Source organism: Tetrao urogallus (genome assembly GCF_951394365.1).
Source record: "Tetrao urogallus genome assembly, chromosome: 3".
NCBI classification, from domain to species: domain Eukaryota; kingdom Metazoa; phylum Chordata; class Aves; order Galliformes; family Phasianidae; genus Tetrao; species Tetrao urogallus.
The window spans coordinates 85,260,218-85,281,490 of record NC_136815.1 but is presented as its reverse complement, the minus strand read 5'-3'; the positions used below and the strand labels follow the sequence as shown (position 1 = coordinate 85,281,490).

The following is a 21,273-nucleotide window of genomic DNA, read 5'->3' as shown; positions in this document are numbered from 1 at the left end:
TAGAAAGTACTTTAATATAATATGCCCACACCTTGGTTTTGGTTCTTCAGAGTTCATGGATTTCTTCCAGCCTGGCTCTACTAACTGTATATTAACTTACTTTGAAATAAAAGTTATTTTACTACAGATTTATTCTGGGGAAGGTGGGAATTGTATATGTGTGTAGGTAAGGAATGAGAATCCTGAACTAACATTTTGTGTCTGAAGATACACTATTATATTATCTTCATATACTGTATTTATTGCTGTACCGAGTACTTGTTCGATATTGTGAAAATGCTACTCTTGTGAGACAGAAACCACTATGCAGCAATTAAAAAGCTCTTCCTGGTGCCTCAGATTCTGAAGAACAGTTTCTTTTGATTAACTTTTAAGAGCTTTGCACTGGGTAAATATGATATGACTGAAAATCCAGCAGATGCTTATCTATGATAACCTTGGAAATTGAAGTCACAGCTCTTACAAACTTTACAAGAACCACAGATGTGTTTATATCAAAATAACTCTGGAAACACCTACTACATTGCTCTTTTCCGTCTTTCTTTTCCTCCTCATCTTTCTTCAAACTCTCCTATGTTCTCAACTCTCTTAAGTTTTGGAAATTCTTCCTTTGGAAGTTCTGCCTTTCTCAAGGCACTTTGCCATTCTCAAAAGCTGACCGGGATTACGCTTTTCAGAGATTATGAAAAGTTCTGTATAATGAGCAAGATTCCCCTTTTGGACTGTTAATGAACTCTGACAAACAACTGCACCCTACTGTCTTTCAGTTCTGGACAGCAATATTGACAGTTTTTAGCTGTTTGATATATTAACCTTGTTTTCCCTCTGTGATACTGTGACTTGATTTTTATAGTGACTCTTTATATAACTAAACAATGTTGTTTCACTTCATGTATTGAATGACCGCTCAATCTTCTTTAATATATGCAAAAATGAAATTCTGCATCTGAAATTGCATTGATTCCAGTTCATAAGGACTTGGGATAATCGTTGGGGTAAAGGGACTTTGTGTAAAGCCTCGTGTAAAGGAACAGACAGGTTTCACCAAAGATTGATTGGCACAAAACGTCAAACCAGGTTGCTGGCTTTGGAAAAGCACCCAGAGAGCGTTTGAGATTTTAAACTGAGGAGGAAGCTTAAGGGTATGGAAGAGTTTGTTTTTTAATTGCAAAGGGGTAACTCCAAATAAGGCACTTTGCAGAGGCAGTAAAATTCACTTAGGAAAAAATAGGAAAACAGGAAATTGGACTGAATAAATGCCCACTTGTCTGGAGGCATGGAAATGAGTTGGGATGTGCAGTTTTTAGCAAGGGTTTTGGTAGCACAGGCCAGAAACTTGGTGGAAAGAAGAGACTTTGCAGGTAGTGTAAAACAAGAAGTGCATAGGAGATGGAGCTAGTCATTCTATTGGAGCAGTGCGGCTGTTAAACAAGAGGGAGCTTACGGTCAAACCAGATGGGTTTAACTCTGTCATAAGGGATATATAAGGAATATATGAGGGATAAAACTTCTGAGCACTGATCTTCCAGTCCAGAACACTGTGCTCCTGATTGTCCAACCACATGCTGGCAGGGCCTTCATGTGTTTCCCTCCAAGCTTTTAGTTTGGGTTAGGTTTGTGTTTTTAAAACACCACACAATGATCACTCCTTGATTTTTGTCACAGAGCTGGCTTAGCCTGAGCAGATGAGGTTGCCTTCAGATGAAGGAGCAATGAAGGAGGCACTCCAGAAGTGCACTTGGCGACCAGCGGTAACAGTGGTATGGCCTCGGGACTTGGCTTGACTGCTCTGAAGTCAAAACATCAGACTTCCAAGGCACATTCCTCTGTGTTTTGGGGTCCTTAGCATTGGTCATACTGCTCTGCACATCCACTCCTCCTGTTTTGTAGTGCTCAATAGCACAGACGCAGAATGTGTCAAAAGGAGATGGAACGGGAAGCACAGTGATAATGGAGATGCTGGTGTCCCTCCTCAGCTACATAATGGTGGTCATGTTCAGTGTGAGATACCAGAAACGAATTGGCTTCAAGGAGCAGCTACTCAGGAAACCCATGTGAGGAGAAGCTGCCATCTCATTTCCCAGCAATGTTGGACAAACCTTTGGTGGTTCAGAATAGCTCTATCAGAAAGCTGCTCTGTGATGGTGAGCAGACATTACAAAGCTTGAGAGAACAGTAAAAACTAAAATATCCACTATTGTGGTGTTTCATTTCAGAAGACAGCCTTGCGTAAAATCAAGGAAGCTTGTTAAACTGAGAATGCAGCAAGAAGGATCAAGTGTTTGTGTGCAGCATAGAAATTGCTTTAAGATGCTCTATTAAAGGGTCACAGCACAACATATGCACATTGCCTAGCAAAAAAACAATTTCAGAGGTCAACCCCCCCCACTAAACTTGGCATGGCTATACACTGTGAGAAAGGAGTCCATTTGAAATAGGACAAAAAAAAGCCTCCCTTTTGTGTCCAGAAGTTCAAAATGCAAATAACACAAGTGCTCGCCCACCCAGAGCTCTAGGAGGATGAATGTAAACACAGACTAATGCAGGCCAAAAAGAGATTCTAAAGAACAACTTGCTAAAGGCAAAAGGAAAAGAAATACATAAAAGAATGAGAAAGGGGCAATCAAATGCAGCTTTTGTAGAGAGTTCATGCCCTCCAGGCCTTGAAACTTTTTGAAGGGTGTATGGACAAAAGAGATCCAGTTGACAGAATCGGGTAGAGTTCCTGCAAGATTTTTGGTGAGGTTCCTCAGAAAAGGCTTTTAAAGAAACTAATCTGTCACACAAAAACTAAACTGACGTAGGGATAAGCAGGGGATGGGGACACGTGATCAGATCTTGTTGTGGAGGGAAGGCTCTCACTGTGCCCCTCAGGAAAACCAGTACAGCTCAGCACATCCATAACTAAGCTAGAAAAGGAAGTGCAAAGCAAAACTGATTTTTTATACTGAGGATGTTAATGTTACTCTAACAGCAAAAATTAAAGCAGTGGGGTGTTACAGAGAGACTTCATGAGACTGAGTGGTCTGAGTACAGAAATGGTGGATGAAGTTCAGTGCTGATAAATTTATATTAATTACATGGGAGTAAGAAAATAATCCTCATTTGACAGACACAGTGATGGGCTCTGAACAAACTCCTGTAATGAGGAAAGAGATTTTTGGCTTCCTGCGTAACTGTTGGCACAGTGCTCCAGAGAAGTTTAAAACAAAACCTATATGTTAAGAATTACAGGAGCAGAATAGAAAACAGAGCAGAAATGTTGCTCTGCCACTGCGTAGACTCACTGTTGGCGTGGCCGTGACTTGAATACCATGCAATTCTGAATCACTAATTGCAGAAAGAAGAGACTGGAACTAGAAAAAGTACAGCAGAAACTGATGATTAGAGTTTGAATTAGCCCTGTGTTAGATCGAAGAGCATGGAAAATTGATGAAGAGAAGCAGATGAGAGCAAGACCAAATATGAAGTAGCGGGGAGATGACTGTGGTTATGTGAATGTTCAGTGTCTCTCATAATATTAAATAATGTAATTAAAATAAATGATTAGGCAGCAGGTCAAGACCAAGCAGAACTCTGTTTTAAAATACTTATCCGTGTATTTCAGTACTGTACTGTACATGGATTCAGGAATTCAGATAAAGGCACAGATGCACTGAGTTGTGTCACAGAACAAATGTGGTGGCTCAGGTCCCTGAGCTGCCAGCCAGCACAGCAATACATTCCCTTGCTGTGGTGTTCTGCACTTTTGGTGGCTGTTCTTAAGCAGCCCCACGCAATATACAAAGCAAATCCAACACACAACAAAACTCCCGCAGCTCCCAATAGTGCAGCTGCTCCAACCCCAACCTAGCTCTGCCAAAGAGAGTAAATACATTGTGAAGAACACTTCTCTTACCTGTGAACATCCTTTGGATGCTTTTGTGTCAGCAAGGGTTATTAATTCATCTTAAGATCTTGCTATCATTGCCATGCATGCAGTCTGTGCTGTTATAAAATGGTGCTGACGAAAGAAATACAAGAGCACGAGAGGATTAAAACAGGGTTAAAAGTTTGAGGTTGAAGATGAATCTTTTCTGTTTGTGATGAGTAGATGCTTAACTAGTAACAAAATGGCACCTTCACATTACATTCCAGCATTAGTGTCATTTGAAGATTCTCAGGCTGTGTAAAACGACATATGCCTCTTCAGACATAGGGAAACTTCAGGCTTTTTCCAGTTGCAGAGTAAATCAAGTAATTTACCTACATAAGAAATGCAAGAAGGGCTGAAGCTACCAAAATCACTTAGTTTGCTTTGATGGGGGCGAAAGGCCAAACTTGCAGCTTCTACAGAGAGCAGCTGATACAAGGTAGAACTCAACAGAAGTGAAGCTCTCTTTTCTGCCAGTTGTCTCCTTTCCTTGGCATCTGCCTGTTCTGTGGCTATTGTCTGTATTTAACCATCTGTGGTGTCCTTGCTCTCAAAGATGAAGAGCGATGACAGTCTTGTGCCTCCAGCAGGTCAGAATAGATCTTACCTCAGTTGCTGAGTAGCAGTAGTGCGTTGCACATGAATGCATTTGGTTTAGGTGTTAAGTTTATTTTGTGGCATTGGTTCACTTTCAAAGCACGTGCAGAAAATCTCTTTCCTTAGTCCTTCCAACAGAAAGAAGTGGTCCAGTTCGGCAAAGCATTTGGGTACTTGGCTTTCCACTGAAAGGTCTGATTTACGACCAGCATTTATTTCAGTGCAGAGTTGGTTGTAAGCTGGCTTTCAGTTAGGAGCATAAGCGCTTTGCTTGACTTGGACTACAGAAAACTTCTACTTTTTGTTCTTTTAGAAGGCTACTTTTTGCTATGATGAATTAATCCTGGATAACATTTTTGTTTTCGAATTTGCTGAAGGACTAATTTGGAACTTTCTGTCTCAGGAAATGAAGAGACGACGTATAGCCAAACCATTTTCAATGGAAAAGTTGCTTTATCAAATTGCAACAGCCGAAGCAAAAAAGGAAAATGGACCGACTCTGAGTACGATATCATCACTTCTTGGAGAGCTCAGGTAACGAATCGGGGCCTGTTGTACCTATTTTCTTTTCATTGACAGACTCCAATTGTGGATAATGTAAGTAACCATTTTAGGCACGTATCTCGCACCTACTTAACCAAGCCAATCTATCTGAAGACAGCCACATGGGGAAGAAGCAGTTTCCTTGGCTGATGTGAGGGTGCCCGTGGTTAGGATGTCTTTCTCTAAGAATTCCATACTTCTGGCACCGTCAAAGAATTAAATTACGGATTAGCTTGGGTTTTTATTTTGTTGATCCTTGGTGCTGAGAGTCAAGATTTCCTGATGTGTTATGTGGGCTACATGGTGCCAAGCAGTTAAGTACCAGTTAGTTTTTAACCTCTTGGCACCTGCAGCCACTGTCAATCCATGCCAGTGGTGTGGGTTTTGCAGCAGGAACCCTTGTCTTCAGCATCAAGATTGTACACTGAAGTTGTAGAATGTACTTTGTATGCAGAGATGTTTTTTTTCTTAAAGCAGTCAGTGAGCAGCTTATATGCATTTGAACACGTAAGAACAAAAGCTTCACGTTCCTTTTTCTCTCCACAGTGAGTAAGGAAACATGTTTAGGGTTTCTCTTAAGATAGGTAAAGTAGAAAATATGATGTTGCCTGGCTTCCTGTGTAATGTTCTTCTCTTTTGTTCCCTACCATGTAGTTGCTACCTATCTTTCAAGTTTGTGACAACTGGTACTCGAGATGCCAAGAAAGTTTTGATGAATGGAATCTACAAACTGTATTTAACTAACTAGCATGTTCATTTGGAAAGTTTCCAGTGACATATTGAAGGGGAATACAGCCCATGTGTTGTTTTAGTGTTCAGAAAGAAATACAAAGAGGTGTGCTGACTCCCCCTCCCAGGTGTGCTGACTGCTTTACCTGCAGCTGGTTCCCCTGCAGGAATAATCACTTCCATGTGCACTTTTTTTCCTTGAAGAGGAAAAGTCTGCAAGTGTGAAAGGTGAAACAGAGATGTTGGTGCTCGCTGTAAGAGATCACATCGACCTCTATCAGAGTGGTTCTCAAACTTGTTCTTATACTGAGGTTGGAATTCTCTGGAGAATATCAGTCCTTCCCATGGCTGCTTATGTAAAACAAAACCCCAAACCTGAAAAGCGCAACCAAAGCGGAGCAATGCACCATATAGATATTTTTTTCTCTGTTCTGTTTTGCTTGTTTGTTCTGTGTCTCGCTGCCTCCTCTCCCGACCTGCCATGCCATTTGCTTAGCATGGCTCTCCACCCATCTTCGGCTGTGTCTATTCTCCCCTTCCATCTGCTCAGCTCACTCCACGCTGCTGCGGCCCGACCTGCTCCCGCAATGCTGTACAGTTCCGTACAGGACGCGCTGGCCACCTTGCACACACAGCGGGAGGGCGGCCTGAGGGCTCAGTGGTTGTTCTTAGTTGATATCTCCTTCTTTTTCCCCTGGGTATGCAGCAAGGTCTTCGTCTTTTGGCACAGCCGCTTGCCCTGCTCCCCTTTTCCTACCTGAAGCACCTCCTGGCAGCAGATCCTTGGTTCTCTGGCCTCCTGCTGAAGGTGGCTGTGTTACTCCTGGGGGCAACGGCTCCTCCTCCTCAAGGTGGCTTTTGGCAACTTCAGGAAAGGCAGCCGTGCTGTCAGCCACATGGCTCAGCTCTCCACACACCCCGGGCGCCCACCGACCTCGAGGAAGTACTCGGCAGCCCCCAATGCTTTGTGGAGCAGTTTGAGAACCACTGGCTTGATACAGTGGTCACCTTTTGCAGTTAGGCAGCATTCCTGTGGTGCTGGCTGGCTCTCAGCATGCATAGGGTATGGCACCAACCTCCAGCAACACTCAGGTCTTTGCTGTGTGCAGTTACGATTTCACTGACGATGGTGGTAAAAGGGTGACTGTGGTTGGCTTTGTGGTGCTACGAGGAACTACTGGTTTCTGATTGCATCCAATGTTCACAGGGACACGGAGCTGAGGCAGCGGCGGCAGCTTTACGAGGCAGGTCTCCACTCCTCAGCACGCTACGGCAGCCACGACAGCAGCAGCACGGCGATGGATGGAAAGAAAAAGCCTCGAAAGTGGTTGCAGTTAGAAACATCAGAGAGAAGATGTCAGATTTGTCAGCACCTGTGCTATCTGTCCATGGTGAGTACAGTCCTGAGCCGCTGCTGTGGTACTGTGGCCCTCTGTTCTCCTTACAACAAACTGCAGATTGTAAGCGTTGGAGAGAAAATGCATGACTCCAAGGTCATCTCAGGCACATCACGTAGGCTGCCGGTGTTGGTTTGTGTCACCTTAGGCAGCAGTGACAGAAGATAGGGGTTAGCTTCAGCTAGCTTTCCCCTGTAAGGAAGGAAGGACTGAAGGAGCCGTCTGAGCCACTTTCTGACACCCACAAGCGTGTCTGCACAGCAGAAAGAGGTAATGAAGGTACCTGTAGGTTGCCAGTAGCAGTAAATCATAGCACAACACTTTCCTGGATGAGCAAGCAACAAGAACGTACACCCTGAGCCACAGGCACACAGCCCATGTGCTGGTTACCCCGTATGTCCCCTACTCATTGAGCTGAGATGCTGTTTGACAACCTCTGTCTGAAAATGGAAAGTCACACATTTAACTTTGTCAGAAGCAGCTGCCTACTGCTTGTAACGGTGTGCTGGCCACTGTGGCAATCGTCAAGTTCTTAGCTGTATGCAGAACAATCAGAAATATGGCAATTTCAATATAAACACAAAAAGCCCTTCCTACAGCTCTCTGCATGCATCTAATGCCAAGAGTAAACATTTAAATAAATATGATACGGCATCTCCATATTCAGTCCTTTTTTTCCTATAATCTTTGGGTTTTTTCCAACATAAATATTTTTTAATGGAAATGCAGTGTTAAATGATGAGATGTAGCTGTTTCTCTCCCTGGGACAGAATGCGCTGTTTAGAGCAGCACTAGTTTGAAGTAACTTCAAAATGAATTGTAAAAAAAAAAAACAAACAACAAAAAAACTGAACCAACCAAAAACTCTGATCAGCTTGCTGTGGAGACAATGAAGTGATGTAAATGTAATCAAGGAAATGATTTTACTTTGTCATTCTTAACAGCAGTAAGGGACAGGAAGGCAACCAATTCCCTTCCAGGCTGAACTTGTAGGTGTGGCACCAGCAGCTGAGTGTGACGTCTGCTGGCTCAGACAGCAGCTGGGGGTCCTGTGGCCACACTGCTGGCTTTGTTTGGATTCAAGGCAGCGTTTAAAGTGATGTGAAACTGCTGCTTTCAAGAAGTTTTTAGGACACATGTTAGATATCAGTAAGGCTTTACACATGCAACGTTAATTAGATTTATCCTTCATTGCTACTGGTGTTTTTTAATTGGTAAGCATTTGCCAGCATTAGCACTCATTTCACAACATGGGTGCATCTTGTTTACTCCCCCTCTGTGCCAGATTTATAACAATATACAAGCATAATGATACCTCTCGAAGGAAAAGACTCTGGGCATCACCCGGCTTCAGCTTGGAGCTCACTGCATTTCCCCCACCTGTTCATATTTTGGTAGGTTGTACAGGAGAACGAAAACGTTGTCTTCTGCTTGGAGTGTGCCCTGCGGCATGTGGAGAAACAGAAGTCTTGTCGGGGACTGAAAATGATGTACCGCTATGATGAGGTTTGTGCAGTCGTCACAGCTTTTCTCTTTTGCTGCTGTTTGAAGTGAGCTCACAGAGTTCTTGTTGGATGAGAAGCCCGGTGATGGCTTGGGGTCAGTGTGCAGACAGGTAATGAGCACAGAACTGATGGTGGTGATTCAGGACTGTGCCTGGATTCCAGGCTAATGCTGCATTGCGGTACAGTCAAACAGCGCTCCTTACGTGCCTGCTTAGCACCATCTGTAGAAAAACTCTGTTTGGGGGTGGGATGGACAGAGGAGGGGCTGTTTGTTAGCTTGAGACGTGGGAAGGGACAGAGTGGGAGAATTTACAAAATTGGCTCTTTGGGAGCAGTGCTGATACAAGCAGCTCTGAGGCGAATGTCTCAGCAGCTTCTGATGTGCAAAGAGGTCCAGAGGGGAAAAAAAAACAGAAGGTTTGGCGAAGTTGTGCCATTCTGCCTGGCTTTGGTTTTCATTGTGGGCTCCATTGCGCTATCAGGTGCTGTAGCTACAAACAGGTACAGTCCAGGATGTCCAGGCAACAGAGAAACTGGCTTTGTAACATGGTAAATACACTGAGGAGTGTAACATGGTAAATACACTCTGAGGAGTGACTCCTCAGAAATTTAAATGTATTTCTCTAATTCTTGAGCTTATTTAGGCTCTTACATCCCGGGTCTTCACAGAACTGATAACTCACTCTATTGAGGTTTTCAAAGCCACTCTCAATCAGCACCACATAAAGTAATGACTGGTTTTATAATTACAAAGTGGGGATTTGGGGCTGCAGTGGGAAAAATCTCTCCTTCAGTACTGGGTAATATTTCTTGCCCCAGTGAAAAGACTCTCTCAATTTCGGCACTTCTGAAGGATACTCAGTGTATGCCTGGTAGATGTTACATAATTTTTTTGAGAGCTGTGAATAGGGAAAGAGAGAGAGCCTGCACGTCAGATGCCATCTGTTAAACAGATTTCACTGTTAGCTGCGCTTTGCTCACAACCAACTTCTTAAGATTCCTGCCAGGAGGGGTCCATCCCCCCCCCGCCCCAGATTTCACTGAACCACTGACTGCAGTGAGAGCAGGAGCGGTGATGCAGCGCAGGCGCTGTGCTGTGCTGTTCAGAGACTTCCTCATTCTTACTGCAGAGCCACGGACCTGTAGCCCTTTCCCTGTGTGGCACCAAGCACTGGCCTGGACCACTTGGGGCATGCAGAGATCCTACAAAGCAGTAAAGCAAAATAGCATCCTGTAACAAATGACCACAATGTCGACAGGGAAAAGCAGGACTTTCTCGTGAAGTTTTAAATAGATATTCAGTAAAGAGCAGATTGTCACCTGCAAGCATTGTCACCTGCGGATTTAAGTTCATGGTGTTTATTGCTTGGTTCAGCAGTGGTTTTAAGTTGCATCTGCAGCAAAGTTTTGGCTCTGCTGAGCTGTATCTGTGCAGCCCAGAGCTCAGCCCGGCGCAGTCCTGTCACCCATCACTGACTTTATATTCAGAGCCAGGAAACGACAGCAGGGGCACCACTCTAGGTACCATGCAGTGCTTCTTAGCCAAAGCCCACCTGTGAAATAGTAGCATGTGGTTGTATGGGCTGCTGTGCAGTTAGTTAGCAAAGCAGCAGCTGTTTCCCCCTGCTTCGGTGCCGTCAGCCAAAGGACGGCGCTGCACCGCTCTAACAGACAGAAGCACCCGGAAAAAGGAAGGATGCTCACTTGTGTCTTCTTTTCACACTTCCTGAACAGGAACAAATAATCAGTCTGGTCAATCAAATCTGTGGAAAAGTATCTGGTAAAAATGGCAGCATTGAGAACTGTATCAGCAAGCCCACACCAAAAAGAGGACCTCGGAAGAGAGCGACAGTCGACGTGCCATCATCCAGGCTTTCATCCTCCAGTTCATCCAAAAGTGCTTCAAGTTAATCCTGAAGATGCCAACACTCTCATTTTGTCAATTTATATATATTTTTTGTAATTATTATACCATAGTTTGGAGTACTTGCTGTAGAATACAAGCTGTCTTTGCACTAGCTCTAAAGAAGATTTTCTTCTGGTTTTAGAGAACTAATTTTGTTTTAGCATTAAACTGTTGAATTTTTTTTTTGTACTTAGGATAGATAGATACAGCAGTCTGATTTTTTTAAACTGCCGTACGTTCACTGTTTTAAAAGCGGCGAGAGGGGCTGATAAATATTAATTTGTATTGTCCCCATGGCTGAGAAAATAAAGAGCCTTTTTGGTAACTGTGAAAAAAGGCTTTTAACCCATTTTTTTTGACTAGGTTAAAGTTGGATGTGTTTTCTAATTTGTTCTCCAGTCATGTGAGCAGATTTTTCTAGAGCGAAAAGGGATGGGAGACAAAAAAAAAAAAAAAAAAAAAAAAAAGAAAAAAAAAAAACTTGAAAGAAATTGCTTTACTTTGGCTGTCTTTTATTCTGTCACAGCAAGCGGAGTTTTGTAATTTTTTAAATTGGAGAATACACACTTTCTTTGGGAGGTTATGGCAGCTGAAGATGGACTTTGTTTCCTAACTGTAGGCAAAAGGAGGAGAGTTGGAGTATGTTCTCTTTTACCAGCACATCACTATGCATCTGTTTTGAGGGGGAAAATAAATAATAAAAAAAAATAAAAAAAAAAAATAAAAAAAGGAGGAAAAAAGACTGCCTGCCTTGAGGAGTCACGTGAGGGAAAACTGTGCCTGATTTCATTAGGAAATCCATTCTGTTATTTTTTGGTGCTGTTGGCTACTTTATCAAAAACCCTTCAATAGCATCCTTAAAGAAAAAAAAAAAAAAAAGAAAAGAAAAAAAAAAAAAAAGTGATTGAAGCCATAAGTGCTTCTTTTGTCATAGACGTGCAATCTTTTTAACATTCCATTTCCATTCCACTGCTGTGTTTCACACCTTTGCACCGTCGAGCATTAATTTTTGTTTCGGATTCGTTTCATGACGCGATCACGTTTAGAGCCACTAGCAGGTCTGCGTATTTCTTTTGAATGTGAAAATGCATTTGCTTTCATCTTGTCTCTTTTTTCTCTTCATGTTGTAACAAAAAATCACACCTTTTGTACATATGCCTGTAAATTTTTTTAAATACTTGAGCCTTTTCTTGGGGTGGGGGGAGGGGCGGCGAGGAGACGAGATGAAGAAAAGCCTTACGTTTCACTTTCTTCATCGGTTGGATTGGATGCTTACAGGGTTTTTCTTGTAACATTTATAAGTGCTGCTTACATCACTGAACAACAACAAAAAATAATAATGGAGTAGCTGTTGCCCTTTTCTGGTTGTGTGTACAGTATGTGTGGAATAAAAAAGGGAAAATGTTTTCACAAACTGTTTTGTTTCGTAATTGAATTCAACGATACCGTAGCTACCCATATTGCACTGAGCTTGCCAGTGGTGACTGTCAGGAAAGTCCTATACTACGATTTGTTGGTTGTTGTTGCAGAAGACTGAACTGTTTTGGAATATTTAACAATAACATAAACAGAGTCAAGTGTTTTCAAATGTGGTTGTCTGGTTTTTATGGCCTTGCTGTGTACTTTTTCCCTCTTGACAGTAAACTTCTGACTATGGCTTACAGTTTGACATTTAATTTATTAGCGCTGCTCTGCTCTCTTTCCTTGTAAGGAAAGACTTCATGTTGTTTATTGCCAGTTTTTTGTTTACTTTCCAGGTTTGTACTACGAGGTTTAATAAAAAAACAAAACTTTTTTGGACATTTTGTCTGTCTTCTGGAAAGTGAGTGAGTGAAGCGAGCTCCTCCAAGAAAGCTTTCTTTTCGACAGCGGCCTCACTGAATGCTAAGGAGGGATTATTTCTGCTGGTAGGTAGCGAGCTCCTAGCCAACATGTCCTGCAGGTCAGGGCACGGAGACACAGCGAACCCTGAAGGAAAGCAGCCTCCTCCCAGTGGCTCTCTCTCATCTCTCATCTCCCTCAGTGCCCACCACTAGCTGCCGGGGTCTGGGGAAGATCTGCAGCACAGCTCCTCCTTTTACTTACGCCGCTTCTGATTACATCCCTTCCCTCAGCACGTGAAGAGCGGGAGCCGGGAAGCTTCTCAAAGGAGAGCAGATCCCTGCAAACAGAGCGCGAGACTTGACAAGAAACAGGAGTTAGGTCCAGACCACAAGTGCAGAGAAAACGACTGCAAAAAAAAAACACGAGGGAATTAAGATGACGACCATACATCTTAAATCTTGTACAACGTATGCACTTCATTTATAGTAATTTATTCAGCTTTATTTCCCTGAAATTGCTGGCTTGCCTCAGTGCAGTCACACAGATGTTACCATGGAAAAGTAAATTCCACTGGTGCTCAGGATAAATAACCAGTTTTTCTGATTGCTGCATTAGCCTCCTCTGTACGCTGTCATGGAGAAAGTACTTTGGGCAATCAAGTGAAAGACATGGTTGGGATAGAAATACTTTATTTTATGTCGAAAGAGGAGTAAGCTTACACAATGCTACGGTATCTGCTCCACGAGGAGTATAACACTTCCATACGCACCTCTCCTCCTTTGAATTTCTCTTTTTTCCTTAACACCTACGATAACTAAGTCGGTCCTGAATAAGAAGTGTGAGATAGTAAGTGCTGCTGCATCAGTAGACAAAAGCGGTAGGCAGACAGTAGGTAGCAAAGAGTAGAAAATAGCTTTCCATTTTGGTTTGGATCTTAAACCTTCAGGTGCAGCAGCTGAAAACATGCAGGGAACAATTTGGGGTCAGCATTATACATCAAATGGAAAGATTCCCAATCAGCCGTTTAAAGGTTAGCGGTCGTAGTAACTTTTATCTTTCCCCTTTACTTCTTTTATACATAGTATATACAAAAGTTTCACTGCTCCCCTGAGCCCCAAGACTACTGTTAAAGTGTGTGTGCTTTAGGCATATTTTTATTGTTAAAAACCAACCTCCACCTGACTGGCAATTCTGTAAAAAGGCTGCATGTAGTACTAGTAAAAAGGTCTGGCTGTTTGGATTGGTTAGCAAATTGTGACACAGGCAAGCTCCTCATTCATTTGTTCATTCATTCAGAAGTCATTCTTAAAGGATATGGTTTTAAGATTCAAATAGTTTGAGAGTCACTTTCATCACTAACATCTGAAGCACCCTTTCTTTCAGTGACAGCAGCAAGAGCAGTGTCCACTTGAACCTCCTCTTCATCAGACTGAACGACCGGAGATTCTCCTTCGCTCGCCTCTTGGCTGGCAGAATCAGTGCAGGTGGATGACAGCGAAGACAGTTTGTGGCGTAATTCGGACTGGCTCGGAACCTGAAGACTGATCTCATTCACATAGGTGCTGGAGTCAGGCCCTTACAGGTGGAAAAACAAGAAGAAATAAGCTGTGGCTCAGCAATGCAATGAGAAGTCACCGTGTTAGCAGAGCTCAGAGTTGGCTTATGAGTTGCACTCAGACTCCTCTGCTCCTTTTGATGCTAAAGAAACCTCCCAAGACACAAAGCTGCCTTTTGGCTTTTCTGACACTGCTCTCAAATATAAGCTGCAGGCTGATTTTTGAAACGTTTCTGATGGTGCATATCTCTCGCTCATTCCAGTATTTTAGTGCTCGAGTTTGAGTTTTAGAAGAGGAAAGGAGCATTGTCATAACTTACATCCAGTTTGCCTGTTAGCCAGGACCATTAACCTTCCTAACTCAGGCTATAGCACGTTCTGAGAATCATCACCAACAGGAAAATCCTCCAAAAATACCTGCCCAACAGAATGGCACGCAAAAAATAAGTGGAAAACAGAACAACAAAAAGCCCACAATAAAAACCACAAAAACCTGGAAGGCAGACAATAAAAACAATCTCCAGATTTGACTAAAAACAAAGATACAGAAGCACCTCAGGTACTGTGTTTGGCTTTGGGCCCCTCACTACAAGAAAGACATCGAGGCCCTGGAGCGTGTCCAGAGAAGGGCAACGAAGCTGCGAGGGGTCTGGAGCACAAGAATTATGGGGAGCAGCTGAGGGAGCTGGGATTGTTCAGTCTGGAGAAGAGGAGGCTCAGGGGAGACCTCATCACTTTCTACAACTACCTGAAAGGAGGCTGTGGTGAGGTGGGGGGCTGTTGGCATCTTCTCCCAGGTAACAGCAATAGAATGAGAGGGAATGGCCTCAAGTTGCATCAAGGAAGGTAGAGGTTGGATGTTAGAAAAAATTTCTTCTCCAAAAGAGTGGTGAGACATTGGAAGAGGCTGCCCAGGGAGGCGGTGGAGTCACCATCCCTGGAGGTTTCTAAGAAAAGGGTAGATGTCACACCGAGTGACGTGGTCTAGAGAGGTCACAGGCATGAGCTGATGGTTGAACCAGGTGATCTTAGTAGTCTTTCCAGCCTCAATAATTCTGTGGTTCTATAACACTCTGCCTTGCACTACAGCACGGCAGAACTCCTTTTGTAAAGTTGCATTATAGCTCAAGGAACTGGGAGTGGGATTTTAAGACTGCACTGCCTCTATGCTATGCAAAAAGATGTCTAAGCAAATTCAGTGCAACAGTGTCTGCTTGCAGTTTGAGAGTTCGTTCTCTAATGCTACCTTACATCCTCCTCTGGACATTTCCTGGCAGTAAGTAAGGAAAAACGGAAAAATCTAAGCTCTCTTTTTATATGATCTGCCAAATAAATCCCTTTTTGCTTTATACTTAGAAACTGTTAGGTCACACAGCTTCAGCACTGAGGAACCACAGTGGGAACACAGTACTCTTAGGTAAGAATTTTTTTAAATAAACGTTTCAAGAGGGTGTGGGTAGAAATGAGCTGACCACACCACCTCAGCCCTGCTCAAGGTCAGATGCAGAGCAGCTCGTACTACATCGCCCTACAATGGACCTCTCAGTCCCAGCAAGTAACTGAGCTGAACTGTAACTGGCAAACCACTAGAAACATCCAGAGGCAATAGAAGCAAACAAATCCCTTCTGATTCAGAGCAAAATGAGTCATCTGGAGTCACAAAACAGGGTTCACAGGACAATGTAGGAGGAACAGCTGTAGAGGAGCAAGGCTGCCCATTCTACCTCTGCGTTACAACTGAGTGCTACAGAGCACCACACACTAGCACATTACGTTAAGGTGTGCATGCACAGGTATGCAGCAAATAAATATACACTGCACACACCGTGACACTTGTATCACAATACAAAACGATCACAGTTATTTCGAAGGCTGATACATTTTAAATCAGCTTAGGCAGAATGCAGAATGCAGCAGGGTCTGCATTTCCTCACTAATGCAGTCCTCCTGTCTGTTGATGAGACAGGCAGAGCCCCCTGAGCCAACATCTGCCAGAACCAGCATGGGGAACGGCCCTGACTTCTGGAATCTGCACACACTCAAACAGTGATTAACTTAACCAATGTATGAACTGGATGTCTATCGAAAATCAGCCACCTGAATGCAGTTTTTGCAATGAAATATAAAAACCTTTGGTAGTCACATTCGTTACAGCATTCCCTATCAACTTTTTATCAGTAAAAAGGCAGCAGGAAGCTCTATGCAGCACATCCCCTGTCCGTATCTTAAGAGACAAGACATTAAGCTGCAGTAAGCAGGCAATGAGAGCGACAGGCCAGAAGCACCACACAGCTCTGCAGCAAGCTCTCCTGTGTTGCAACTCAATACAAACATCCTGAAAAACACCAGTGAAAAACATTCAATCTATGCAATGTTTTATGAGATAACATCATCCATTACAAACTAGAGCAATTCTCGTGATTAATCGCTTTGGCAGTACTAGGAGCATACCCAGCATGGGAGAAAGCATATTATTGTCCTCGCCTCCTGAGTTTAAAAAGACATCGAGTGCTTCTTGGTCAGACATGTCCATTAGGTCCATCTGTTCCAGCATGTCCACATTCACTTCCATGGAAGACATACTGCCAATTGGTTCTGTAGTAAAAATAGCGCAGTGAGCAAACTGGCCATCAGTGACATGATGTTATTACCTATAAGGCTTTAATTGCTGCTATAATTGTACACATCAGTAACAATTAAACCAGATATGGAAGGAGCGCGGGCAGCAGATAACTGCTGGGCAGCAATCTCAGCCCGAATCCAAGAACTCTGTGCAACCTTCGTTGTGAAACTAAAAATCCATTACAGCTTTTGCAAAACAAAACATTTATAGCAACAGTGCTTGCAGCAATAGCTTCAGAAATGCTCTCAGGTGAGGCTCAGGGACAAACACTGGAACTTTCCATTTTGCAGCACTCCTTCCCGCTTGCCTCAGCCAAGTGTTTTTAGATCAAAACCCAAGTTTGAGCACACAATCTCTAGGCATCAATGGATGGGGACATGGAAACTAGAAATGAGGATTAATGTTAACGGAGCAGCTATTCTTCCTCATTCTATCAATTCAGTCTAATAAGCGGCAGCAGCGTGCACAACATCTGATGCCCAATATCTCTCCAGGCATGGAGATTTCACAGCATTAACACCTCAAGATTCTACTTCTTACTGTCAGTATAAAACTGACTATTCACAGGGGAATTAAATGCCTGGATAAGCATCTTCTTCCTTGAATAATAAAGCATACAAACACAGAAAAAGAGTTTTCAGGGGTACTCAAGATTTAAGTCTTTTGGCTGCACGTGTATTCACAAATATAATTAGCACTTTAAAGGTTTATCTAAGTGGAACAATTACTCTATTAAAGCCTTCATACGTGAACTGAAATAAAATTGTATCATAGTGTTCTTCTTCTATACATACTGTATGTATGGGAACTGCTGAGTCACAGCCTGAACCTCTGACTGACCACCTGAGACAAGCAATGGGTCAGCTGTGGGAGCACAGGTGAAGGCAATTCAGCTGTGTGCCGGAAGGGGGGGAGCCTGGCTGCACTTCTCCTAGACCTATTGAAGAGCTGGCTGCCAGTGGGGAAGGATCTCTGCTGGAGAGCAGCTCTGCTGGAGTTTTGTGAGTGAGCCCAGGATATGGGTAAGCCTTCTATCTATTCTCTGTTGTTATCATAGTCTGCTTTGCCTAACTCTCTTGTTTATTTTGTGATTATAGCATCCTAATAGTCTTTGATTATATGCTGTACTTCTGTAGTTTTACACGTACTGCCCACATCTAATTATTCATAGAAAGTTTCTTTGATACACACAGGTTCTTCGTTATACTGAAAATACAAAGTTCAGAAAAGCACATACCCACCTCTCTCAAACACAGCAAAAGCCACCACTAGTAGCAGTGCCCATTGACTTTCAGCATAATGGATTATATATATACACACATATAGGCATATATAAATCACATAAAGCCTAGGATATACAATCTCAATTTTTCCCAGACAATCTAGAGCATGCTGCAGGTTGGCATTTATAGCATTTGTGCAGAGAAACTGAAATCCTGAACTGTGTTCCCTGCTCCAGCATTACAAATGACAGCAGATCTGCTCCTGAAGAATGGACAGAGCTTCCACGTTTTTCCTGCTACATGAATGATTTATCTCCTGCTTTCTTTCCTGTCCTACAAACATTTTGGCCCAACAGATGGATGCTTCCCACACAGAACTGTCTGTAGTCTACAGCATTCTTGTCCTTTAACTAGCTGGAAGATGCCAGACCTGAGTCATCTATAACAAGGAGAAAGCTGCATCTACATTTCCTGTATCCTGATCACATACTCTGGAGATTTCATAGGCAGCATAAGAAGCTGCCATCTGGGAACTGTTTTTGAAAGACTACACTGAGCTTTGCCTGCATCTTTGGAAACATTCTGAGGCCCTTTCTACCAGGTGATTATGCCAGACTTCAGCATCGTGACACAGGTGCCCACCTCCACCCATACCTTCAGAGATATGGGTGCACTCATGAGCTGTAAGGAAGAGCACCATTCCAGAAGTGCCTCAGCACTTTACATTTTCTCAAATAAGCAGACTGACTTTATCAAGCATCTAGTTTCTCTGGGACCCAAAGGTTGTTTCAAAAGCTCATCTAAATTTTCAGCTTCCCCAAGGAAGAATTTAGGCATTGCACTGCTTCAGCTGTAAGTACCCATTGCTGGCTGTGACCCTTAATCAACATTCTCTAAGCTGCGAGTTTGTGGATCACACCTGAAGTATTTCAAAACTTGCCTCGTCTCTCTGCTATCTGCAAGTATCCTGTAGAAAGGTATTGCTCCATGTCCTGCTGGAAGGCTTCTTCAAAGAATTTCTGACGTTCCTTCAGCTTCATCTGCTGGGTGTGCTCCATGTCCAGAACCTTCTGTGCATGTTCAGCATCCAGCTCAGCTGAGCATAAAGCAAAGAAAACAAACAAATCAGTCATGTGCGTGTCCCCCAGCCTCCTGGGATTTCAAAGCCAAGATTAAGTTCAATAGCGACAGACTGTTACTACAGACTGTTAACAGAGGCTGTCATAAAAGGACATTTCTGTGCTTTGCAGCTATATTTTGAAGCTGACAATAAGAATACTACATCACACAGTGTGATCTTAACACTGAAGTGATATCATAACTACATGGAGGCAACACGCAGATTTCTTGAACCGTGTGAACCTGAAAACACCATCTACCAATACTCAGGATGTCAGAACTGGTTAATGCTGATCTTCTGCTATTGTATATATGTTACACACATAGGAAAATATGTTACACAGGAAAAAATACTTTAACTGGGAAGTTTCAGCACATCCCTGAACACAGAAGTACACATACGCAGGTGTGTGCATATCTGTGTGAGATGTTCTAGTTCTGTCAGCCCCCAGACAGGCTGAGAAGAGAAGCTGAAATGTATCCTAGGTGCAGTGTAGAGGTGCTGCTTGGGCTGACATGACGTACAGAATTAGTACTGTTTTCAATGCCAGTATTGCACGGTCATTAATGTCAATACAGAGTCTCCTGTGTATACAGCAGCAATGATGGTGCCAGAGGATGATGACACTGACACCAAAGAAGCAGAGCCAGTTGCCATGAGTTCCTAATACTCTAGCAAAGAGAAAGGGGCAGCTTTTGTACAGACACACAGCGACAGCCAGATTTGCTTACACGTATCTAATGCTGGCCTCTAGCAGCTCCATCCTTCTGTGGAGAAACCAATACTAGCCTGACTATCAATGGAAGATCTCCTGCTTTCTGTTTTGCCCTACAGGAGTCACTGAAGGGCCAGAGGACATACGAAGAAACAAATTGTTATGTTTGGTGAAGAGTAACATTTTCCAGAATAAGATCTTAGCTACTGGAGTACAAACTCCAGCCTATCAAAACATGCTTTAGTAGATCTGCCTTTGGGGAGAAATATGAAAACTGAAAATGTTCCTCTCAGAGCTCTCTCTCTGTGTTTCCAATGTGCTCTCACAAACTCTCTGCTCACAAGAAGGAGCAGAATTCGCTGTGGAGTGGCTGATGGAAAGGGCAGGAGTGGCACAGAGCTCCTCTGCCCACCAGGGAGAGCTCCATAAACAGCCAGGTACAAATCCTGGCTTCCATGCATCCCACAGATGCAGCCGGAACGTGGCACCCATACAGGCAATCTCTGAAAGGGCGTAAGGTTGACTGGGGTGAGCAGTCACTGCTCAGTGCATCAGTGCTCCAGGGAAAATGCTACATTAATGATATTTCAGAACGTGGAATTCATTAGGAGCATTCACCATTACGGAGATTACTATCACAATGCAAAAGGTGGTTCACTGCACTGGGCAAAAACATCAGAGCGCAGTAATTCCCTCTGTTGCTGCATCACAGTCACAGTTCACGCACAGAAGCTGCAATAGTTGCCAAAAGGAGCTATAAAACCAGACCGACAAACCAAACAGCCATTAAACCATCGGTAAATAAGCTGAGATCTTTTTGTTAGCAGGAATTTTGGTAGTAAAACATCAGTATATTAGAAGGAAAGCATTTTCCTTTAAGTCAACCCATCTTTATCATCAATTACGCAGTTGCGTACAATGATTCCACATTCCCCGGACCAATCTGGGGATACATTGCTCCTCTACTGCGACCCTGCATGATAAGCAATTATTAATGACCCTGCGGATGATGCAGAAATGTTATTCAATTGTAATAATAAAAGCCAGCGGCTCCCACCGGCAGCAGAAACGTCCTGTCTGTCTCGTAATACAATCTGACAGTTTTGCACACTATCTGGGTACATCAGGGTATTTTTAACCCCAGAAGAGAGGCAGTATCCAAGCAACACATGAGAATGGTACGACTTCCCTCGCACCAAGGCTCTCAGCTTTTGCCTTCTCCCTAAGATGTACTGTGTACTCCCACCGTTGTCCTGGCCAAAGCTAAAGGCTAAGGGCTGCCTGTGTGCTGACAATGTGATAAATGGTAAGAAGTGCTGCCGCTGGGCTAAGCAAAAGCAAACATCACACCTGAACAACAGAAAACACGTGGGGAGGTTTTTGTTAGTGGTGGGTTTTCTGTTTTGTTTTTTTTTTCCCACAAAGCTATTCAGAACTACATTTCCCATTATGCAAGAGCAGGGTTTGTGCTTTATAATACACCCAATAGACCCAGCACCAAAAGAGAAGACACAAGCACCACCCGTACACACTCATACACTGTTCATGGCCAATGTGACCTCTTACAGACATCACTGGGGCTTGACACACACAAAATACTATCTCATTTTTTCTTCCTCTGTG

At 43.3% G+C, this 21,273-nt stretch overlaps 2 protein-coding genes across 3 annotated transcripts in view; one reads left to right on the top strand and one right to left on the bottom strand.

The window, feature by feature from the left end:
• Window positions 1-10,595, top strand: part of JARID2 (jumonji and AT-rich interaction domain containing 2) — a gene marked incomplete at both ends in the record, with an annotated part of 201,405 nt that extends 190,810 nt beyond the window's left edge. Inside the window, 4 exons of the mRNA XM_079533628.1 lie at window positions 4,914-5,044; window positions 6,990-7,173; window positions 8,578-8,685; window positions 10,419-10,595. Of these exons, the coding sequence (XP_079389754.1) occupies window positions 4,914-5,044; window positions 6,990-7,173; window positions 8,578-8,685; window positions 10,419-10,595 (600 nt within the window). The remainder of the gene's footprint in view (window positions 1-4,913; window positions 5,045-6,989; window positions 7,174-8,577; window positions 8,686-10,418) is intronic.
• Window positions 10,596-13,741: 3,146 nt separating this feature from the next.
• DTNBP1 (dystrobrevin binding protein 1) overlaps window positions 13,742-21,273 on the bottom strand; it is a gene marked incomplete at both ends in the record, with an annotated part of 59,611 nt that continues 52,079 nt past the window's right edge. For both annotated transcript variants that reach the window (XM_079533116.1, XM_079533117.1), the window contains 3 exons: window positions 13,742-13,989; window positions 16,421-16,564; window positions 18,756-18,911. In XM_079533116.1, coding sequence (XP_079389242.1) covers window positions 13,742-13,989; window positions 16,421-16,564; window positions 18,756-18,911 — 548 coding nt within the window. The remainder of the gene's footprint in view (window positions 13,990-16,420; window positions 16,565-18,755; window positions 18,912-21,273) is intronic.